Source organism: Apiospora phragmitis (genome assembly GCF_038363925.1).
Source record: "Apiospora phragmitis strain CBS 135458 chromosome Unknown utg000010l:1.0-9815664.0:1.0-9183399.0, whole genome shotgun sequence".
NCBI lineage: Eukaryota > Fungi > Ascomycota > Sordariomycetes > Amphisphaeriales > Apiosporaceae > Apiospora > Apiospora phragmitis.
Genome location: NW_027117409.1, coordinates 1,555,686 through 1,564,618, shown reverse-complemented (window position 1 = coordinate 1,564,618; position 8,933 = coordinate 1,555,686). Strand labels below are relative to the sequence as shown.

The 8,933-nt window shown below is 52.9% G+C and overlaps 2 protein-coding genes across 2 annotated transcripts; both read left to right on the top strand.

Moving 5' to 3' along the window:
* Positions 1 to 1,462: 1,462 nt before the first annotated feature.
* PG994_010258 (uncharacterized protein) lies at positions 1,463 to 2,489 on the top strand (the record flags this gene model as incomplete). Its single annotated transcript, XM_066861667.1, has 3 exons — positions 1,463 to 1,954; positions 2,040 to 2,351; positions 2,424 to 2,489. The coding sequence occupies 3 exons, from the start codon at positions 1,463 to 1,465 to the stop codon at positions 2,487 to 2,489; spliced, it is 870 nt and encodes a 289-aa protein (XP_066710777.1).
* Positions 2,490 to 6,334: 3,845 nt separating this feature from the next.
* Positions 6,335 to 8,665, top strand: PG994_010257 (metabolite transport protein YwtG; the record flags this gene model as incomplete). Its single annotated transcript, XM_066861666.1, has 7 exons — positions 6,335 to 6,378; positions 6,431 to 6,517; positions 6,594 to 6,945; positions 7,008 to 7,230; positions 7,284 to 7,346; positions 7,423 to 7,509; positions 7,569 to 8,665. 7 exons carry the CDS (start codon positions 6,335 to 6,337, stop codon positions 8,663 to 8,665), a joined length of 1,953 nt encoding a protein of 650 aa, XP_066710776.1.
* Positions 8,666 to 8,933: the final 268 nt, after the last annotated feature.

The following is an 8,933-nucleotide window of genomic DNA, read 5'->3' as shown; positions in this document are numbered from 1 at the left end:
AGCCCATCGGCGACCACCATAATCACCTATGTAGGCGTACCCCTTGGCTATGGCCGGTGTACTTCCCATCCCCTATATTATCACCGGAACTCTGATCTCCAGGGGCAAATTTCGAAAAAGATATGAGCAATCTCAAGCTGGCGCAATTCGCTCTGGTGAGATCCCAATCGTATTGGTGAGGTACAGTATATCTATGATAGCCGTACCCGACTGATGGCTTTTCTGGACCCGGAAGCCAACCAGAAAGTATCTACCTACCCAAGGACTGGACTCCCAGGTGAATCTTGGACTTTCTTGACCTGGCATCGGCAGGGTATGGGCTCGAAAATCTAAAAATTAACCCCAGGAGACAAGCTCCGCCAGCCCCAAGCTGAGATACGCTTGAGATTTATTCGATTGCCTCTACAGGTTATAGGGGCCAAGCCAGAACCTTGCGGGTGGGAACAACCGCGCACTCGTGGAATGTGGGTTCGAAGGGTTCTCGTTTTGATGCGACTTGGATCCTCGGATGCCCTCATTACAGCTGCGTTGGACGACTCCACGGTTGTGGACTGGCAAAACGTGCAACTGCAGCGATGTATCGCTGTTCCAAGGGCGAGTTCCGTCCTTCTCTACTCGATAACATCGAACTCTTATCCAAGCAGAGCCGTTAAGAAGCAGCAGCTCCAGAATGACAGTCTCGCGAGCGACCCAAGGCTTAAAGACTCGCCAATATTAAATAGAAAGGTTGGGAAGCCCTCCTCGAGACGGGGCGAGTTTCATACCGGAGCTGTCCACATCTCACCAATACGTTACCGGTTCTCGGGCAAGGGGCTCGTACAAAGTGAATGGCACGCAACATCCGGAGATGTTATGACCACTAGCCCGAGCGCCATTTATACCACTCATTTACGCCTCAATGAAGGAGATCTGAATCAACCAGTGTGGTTTGCCAGCTATGCGGCCGCCTGTTGAGAATTTGGCCCGTGGCGTCCTCGAACTTCTGGGCATGATCAGGCCTACTGAGCTGCTTCTCGCTCTCATTGAATGATTTAACACCCAGCCTACGAGAAAATGCCATAGTTAATGTGCAGAGCTGTATTGGTACTTTCAAATATGTAAAGTCAGGTTAGATTAGAGGAATAAATGCCAGACTGGATGCAAGTATAGGAATAAATGCTAGACTGGATGCAAGTATAGTATAGACTGGACGTGTTTCATTCCGGCATCCCTCCTATAATGGAAGAAGCCAGTGCAGGCAACACAACAAAATAGTAGAAGTAGAAGCTGTTCCAGGCTGTTTGATTTCCCTACGGACGGCGGCGGGGTAACCGGACCAATGATAGGGGCGCCCAAGCAAGCCTAACTGCAGGCAAAGCCCGCGAGGCAAACCCCAGGCTGACTGCACCGCCGACTGCCGCCCGTGTCCAAACAAACATCTGCTACCCAACCACCTTCCAGTCTCGGTCACCCATTCTGCGAAATGCTGGCCGCCGCCGCCGCAGAGCCAGACAATAAGAATAATACTATGGACCATGCCGCCCCTGCTGTGGAGGCGGCGCAGGCGGAACCGCCCGAAGAATCGATAGTGGGTAGCACTGGGTCTGGGGAAGTGGATCATGTCGCAACGGGGTCGTCTGGGCCCGGGGACGGACTGCCGCCGCCGTCACCACCCCCAGATGATAGTAGTTCCAGTAAGGGGAAGCAATCTGTCGTGTACAGTTCACCACAGCAGTCGTCGTCAGCTGAGACGGAAGCTACTACTCCTATTCATACTACTACTACTGGCGACGGAACGAGTGGTCCTCCTCCGCCAACAGAGGAGCCATCCGTGTCTCTACCACAGCCAGTACAGCCGGGCGACCCTCGTTGGGCGTACTCCTCCGACCGGCCGCCTGCAAAACTGCCTATCTACTTTCATGATGCGGTTGGGCGGAATTATACTTTTCCCTGGGAGAAAGCGAAGACATGGGAGGTAAGGCAACTTTCTTCTCCTACTCTCCCAAGAGCTTGGAACGTTCCACCAAAACTTCGGGAGCTAACTCCCTCTCTCTTTACAGGGTATGGAACGCCTTATCCGCGCATCTTTCGCCCATGTGACACCTGTCACGTGGTGGGTGAACCAGGGCCGCTACGATCTCAAGGTGGTCGAGCCCAATTCACCAGAGGCCTCTGCGGCTGGCGCGGCGCCGATGACGGGCATCGCCTCACAGATTTTTACTACGGTACCTGCAGCACCACCGCCGCCGGCCGCCGGTACCGACACGTCCGCTGGGGCAGGGGACGGTACCGGTTCGCAGACGCAGCCACCGCCGGTGATACCCCAACAGCAGCCGGCTGCCGGGACTGGGGCGCCATTTCTACAAACAGTGGTGGGTTTTGACTTATCCTATCCTCTGGGTTTTGTTTGCCGAAGCTCTACCCCCTTACTAATGCAATCATAGATACTACCAGAGCTGTGGGATGACCTCGTCGTGCCGGGCATGACGGTCACTATGATGATGTGGTAAGTAACCCGTCTATGACACCTCAACGATGCCTCGATCTCTGTCGGATCTCAACACTGCGTATTTCTGAGACTCCTTATGACAAAATCCTTCATAAATTTAAAGCAGGTGTAGAATGTATGAAGTGGAGATGCTGACCAAAAGAAACAAAAGGCCAAAGCAATCTTATTATGACACCCTCCCACCTCCGCCGCCACCACCACCACCGGTTTCGTACCCTCAACATGTCCCCCCTCCCCGGCCCCGGCATCTATGGTCCAGGGGTCGGGCGCGGATTCGGACGCGGGGGCCCCGTCCCGATGGGGATGGGGAGAGGGCGTGGGGCACCCGCCAGCACCCGATGGTCGTCGTCATCGAGGTCACCGTCGCCGCCGCCACCGCGACCCAAGACACGAAAGCGACAGGGTGGGATTTGAGAGAGAGAGAGAGAGGGGAGGACTGTGCATGTACGTCGATATCGCATGCGAACAACTGGGCGTCTTGACTATCAAATTGTCCAATTTACCCCTGCGTCTTCAGAGAGGGCGTGAGCGGGAGCAGCAAATGGAAAGGAAGCCCGTACCACCCGCCTTGTACGGCATCATCTTGAGGGAGGGGGGAACCAAACATCGATATTGAAGAAACTTTTACTATTTTCAAATCCTTTTACCGGCCTTTTGTCCCTACGGAAGTTAGGATACGAGCCGGTAGAGTTGGCAGATAAACTCAAGATATCAAGTATGGTTGGCGGAGAGTTTCGTACAGTATGCCGCGAAATATATCTCTTGCCCTGGTCGCAACATACGACGCTGCTGGGCATAGCTTAATATCTTCTCTTTCCAAGTATTCTTGGTAAAACAACAAAGTTAAACTTAGCCCATCAAGGTAGTAGTGGTATTTCGAAATGCCCTCCTTTCTCTAATATTGCTGGCCGCAGTTGGAAAACAAGGGGGGAGACGCTATGCCAAGAATTGATCAGGAACCTAGCCCAAGCAGGGGAGTTACGGATTGCGATAAGAGACACGGGATCAATATGAATCAATACGTGAGGCTGAGTGAATCATCTGAATCATGCCGTGCAGCTCAGACCCTTCCAGACCGAGCTGCCTGCCACCCGGGTAAGGCCGCGGGCTCTCGGACGCGGGGATGAGTTAGAGTTGGAGCCAGTAACCTGAACTCAACAATACATACATACATACTGTACGTAGTCAGGTAACAAGCGGCACGCCGCCTAGGCCGCCTCCAGCTTGCTCCTTCCAAGCCTCTTCTTCTTTTCTTAGATGAGGAAAAATGATGGCATCCCTTCATCGTACGGAATCAATCATGTGATGGTTGATTCTCCTTACGACCTCGCAAACTGCAGGGTGTATGGGTCGGCCTCGGCGAGTCGGCGGGATCAGCACAAACCATCATCGTATCGCTTAGCTACTACAACTGACCTTGCTTGTTTTGTCACATATTTTTCCCACGTTGTGTCTCTGCAGGAGGTACGACGCTGACTGAACCCTGAGATTGACATTGTACATACATCTGCATACGTCCATCGTTTTCTTGGAACAAGCAATCAATTGGGTCTCTTACCAACTGAAAGGATAGGTCTAATGTACGGTCGAGGGTAAAGCATGACCGGATTCGAGTGTGTGCGTCTGTCTGGTGCGGAGGGAGACGGTCTGGACGGGGACAGAGGGATGGAGAGACGGCGGGTTATCGGCACCAAACAAAATCCTTCATTCGTCCATCATGTCATGCCGCTGCAACGCACTTGGCACTCTTCGTAAGGGAGTTTGCCCTCGACTGATTGGCCAATGAACTTGCAACGGGTCACGAGGTAGCGTGGGCAGATGCGGAGAGAGAGATATCCAGCTTTCAGGGTTGGAGTAATCATTACTGAATCCGCTTAAATAACCCTGGGGAAGGAAGGGAAGGAAGTTGGCCGACATAACGTAGTAGTTAGCTTGCAGGTTTTTTTCTTCTTCAATACACACACATCGACAGCTCTAGTATGTAGGTAGGTGATCAGTGATTGGGGACGGTTCTCGCTAATAAGTATACATGATACGCTGCACGTCTGGCCGTTCAATGGACACCTCTTGTTAATATACGGCACAACAGAGCCCATCAGCTGCCACAGTCATACACAGCACAAATACTCGGTGAGCTTCATTCGCCCTAATCCATGACGTGCCTGCGGGGTCTGCCGAGCGAATTTGTGCTGGGGAGCGCTTGTTAAGTACGCTCCCGACATTATGCCCGAGCCCGCTACACACCACATGACCTGGGAGCCCTGTCTATTGAGTCTACCGAGTCTATCAGCAGCAATAGCGGGATCGGCAAAACAAACACCCAATATGAAGATGCCAAGAGTCTATGGCCAAGGTTTTGCGCGACAGCCCAGAGCTGACGAAGATCCCCCCTGGTTTCCCCGTTCCCCCTCCAGAACCCCCTCCCCCCATTGGTTAACCTACCCCATGGCACCAGGTCGGGGGGGGGGGGGTGGAGTATTTGGGCCCCCTTGCTCCAGTTTCTAAGGTTGGAACCTGGGGGTGAAAATGCGGAGGTTTTCAAAAGAGACCTCGTCGAAAAGTAAGCCGGCCACAACAGCCAGCCATACCTATAGGTATTAAATGGAAAGCCTGCCGCGAATGGTTGCAAGCCCTCCGCAGAGCCGCAAATAAATCAGACCGCATTTGTTCCACTGACTAGCTTAGGACATACAAATGGCCGTTTTACCGCCTGTCGACTTTTCACTTCCTGTCAGATTATTTTAGTAGGGAAAGCATGCAGCTCAAAAGCGGCAAGGTGGGAAGAGATACATAGATGGCGCCGGATCCAAGTCGTCTAATCTCCCCCCCCCAGCAACGGCACAGTCCCAGTGCCCAGCCAAGCTGCCAAGGTACCCAAAGGGTGGCGCTACGAACTTTACCGGCTTTATCCTTGTTGCCGTCCAAGACAGCCAAGACGTCCAAGTACAGATGTAAAAGTTGCACAGTCCAACCGTTACCCGTCGGGCCTGCCTACACACTTGTGCGAGAGGCTTATCCTACAGAGCACATGTGCAGTACTAGAGCGACTTTGGAATGCGGGGAAGTGTCTAGGTCTTTCTCGAGTGGATCGGATAGCTGCGAATCGATCCTCTTGGCCTCGGTGTGCTTCGCAAGGATGGACAAACCACCACCCACCCCGGCCCGCCACTGATTTGGGACGACAGACAGACACGGGGGGGGGGGTGGCGGTTGGGCTTCGGCCTGTCCATCCATTCACGCATCATTATCATCCCTCACCCCAGTCGACCTCGATACTTATGGGGCCATGAGGAACCGTATTAGCTTTTGCTTGCTTTCAGTATTGGTGTGGGCTCTCGCTGCTGCGACCTTGCATACTGCACCAGCTGGGTAGTATATGCGGCTGGTAGGCAGGGTACAACTTTCCCTACCTATCTCGCCTCTGTATTCTTTGTACATAATGGATTCGAGGCCAAGTGATACCTGCAAGGCAAGGAATCTAAAAACTAGCAGAAGATCCAGGTAGTCAGATAGCTAAGTAGATACGAGCAGAACAGGCTCGGCTTAGGTTCTTTCCCGTTTTCACTTATAAACGGCTCCCCCGAAGAGCTTGGTTCAGAAAAGCCTCTCCTCCCCTTCCCTCCTGCTGCGGTATCCCATTCACATATTTTAGGCCGTGTGGATTACCTGGGGCGACACAATCAATTCCACCGTGTCATATCTATAAGACCCAGTTTCGTTCAGAGCGAAGCTTTCCCCAAGAGCGAGACCAAGCTCGTCGCAAGGCATAACAAGCTTGCCCAAGCTTTCTCTTGTCCTCAAGCCACCTCATAGACAAGACCTTGGCCTTGGCGCTTTCCCACAAGAATGGCCGAGAAGCCTGAGAGGATCGACTCAGCCGAGACCGACATGTGGGTAGCGCGACTCCAATGACATATGGCAATCATACTGACCAAACAGCAGCCCGTCGAAGAAAGTGACAGATACCCATATCGAAAATAGCGCCCATCCCGTTACCGATGATGTCGTCAACACGAACCTCGAAGCCAAGTAAGTAAACTGTTTTCAATGGTTTTAATGTCTGTCTTGAGAAAAGTCGGATCAATTCTTCTAACACCGAGCTCAGGATTAAGAACCCTCTCAAGGGAATACCTTACGACCAGTTAATGAGAGATGTCGACGTCTTCGCCGAGGAAAAGGGACTGACCGAGCATATCGGACTCTTGCGTAAAGGTGCATTGGTCGCTCAGGACCCGACCAGCTTTGGCGAGAATCTCACGGGCGAACATGCGTTGGATGAGGCCGAGATCAAGGTTTTGCGAGAGGAGGTCACTCACAAATGGCGACTCCCAGCTAAGCTTTATCTGACCATTGCCACTTGCTCCATTGGCGCAGCTGTGCAAGGCTGGGACCAGACTGGATCCAATGGCGCTACCATATGGTTTCCCGCATACTACGGGATTGCTGATAACGAACTCGTAAGTAGAGTACTGTACAGTTCAAGTGTATTAAGGCGTACGCTAACGTTCACGTCTCATAGTTGGTTGGTATGATCAATGCCGGTCCCTACATTGGTTGTGCCCTGCTCGGTTGCTGGCTATCGGATCCTGCAAACAACTACCTTGGCCGTCGCGGTGTCATCTTCCTCTCCGGTCACTTATGCTTATGGCCTGTCATCGGCTCTGCGTTCTGCGAGACATGGAAACAACAGTTCGCGTGCCGTCTACTCATGGGTGTCGGAATGGGTATCAAAGCTTCTACAGGTTTGTCCTCGATTCTGATTATGCTCAAAATCGCGCGATCTGACTTGATTTAGTACCGATCTACGCTGCCGAAAATTCACCCGCGTCCATTCGAGGTGCGCTCGTCATGTCATGGCGTAAGTCCTACCCCTTATACACCAATAAACATAACATACAGAAATGAGCTGGGACATCGCACTGACAGCCAGCTAGAAATGTGGACTGCGTTCGGTATCATGCTTGGAACGGCTATTAATCTGGCATGCTTTTACCACCCACACAACTGGAGACTTATGCTTGGTGAGTTTCCCTTGGCCTGTACTGTCCTCCGATAATTGGAAGCTTACCTGTCGTGAAAGGCGCCCCCTTTATCCCGGCCGTCCCTCTTGTCTTCTTGATCTACCTGTGCCCAGAGTCTCCCCGTTGGTTGATGAAGAAGAACCGTTACCCTAAAGCCTGGGTTAACTTATTGATGCTTCGAAATCATCCTATCCAAGTCGCACGAGACCTTTACTATATCCACGCACAGCTCACGATCGAACAACTGATCACGAAGAAAAGCAACTACCTCACCCGAGCCGGTCAACTCTTCACTATCCCGCGGGTTCGACGTGCCAACATTGCGGCTTTTACGGTTATGCTTGCCCAGCAAATGTGCGGAATCAACATCATCGCCTTCTACTCAACCACCGTCTTCAAATCTGCCGGGTCCACCGATTTCATTGCCATGGTTAGCTCATTCGGCTTTGGCATGGTCAACTTTCTGTTCGCTTTCCCGGCATTCTGGACCATCGATACGTTCGGACGACGATCCCTCCTGCTCTTTACATTCCCTAACATGATGTGGTCGCTGCTGGCTGCTGGTCTTTGCACGCTCATGCAGGATAGTCCCGCCAGGACAGGATTGGTCGCTTTGTTTGTGTACATATTTGCTGCCTTTTACTCCCCGGGTGAAGGTCCCGTGCCATTCACGTACTCGGCCGAGGTCTATCCCCTGTCCCACCGTGAAGTCGGTATGGGTTTCGCCGTGGCCACCTGCCTGGGCTTTGCCGCCGTTCTCGGCATCACCTTCCCCCTGATCCTCGAGTCGCTGGACACGGCCGGCGCCTTCGGGCTCTACGCCGGCTTCAACTTCGTGGCCTTCTGGCTCATCTTCTTCCTGGTGCCCGAGACGAAGCAGCGGACGCTCGAGGAGCTGGACTACGTTTTTGGCGTGCCGATGGGCAAGTTCGCGGCCTACCAGGTGACCAAGGCGACGCCCTGGTGGTTCAAACGCTACGTCTTCTTCCAGAAGAACGCCGTGCTCGAGCCGCTCTACCACGTCGAGAACGACGAGCACGACTCGGACCACAGCGGCGGCGACCGCGAGCATCACCGCCACCCTATGCGCAGCAGCACGACGGGGACGGACATCGAGAAGAGTGCGCGTCCGGTAGAGGGCGACAGGAAGATGTAAACCAATGGCGGGCGGATAATGTTGAATCGCTTTGTTTCTTGTTACGGAGCACGACATTCTTTGAACGCTTCACGATTGCGGATGCATGGTTTGGGTTGAGAAGGAACGAGCTCCTCTTGTTATCAGCGAGCGATTTCTAGCTGCGAAGCTGGGGTCGCTCAATTTTACTATTCTATAGTTGACCGTGTCTGCGGCCGTAGACAGCCAGGTCCGAGAAATACACCCCGCCTCTTGGCTATCGCTCTTTAAAAGTGTGCATCTCTTGCCT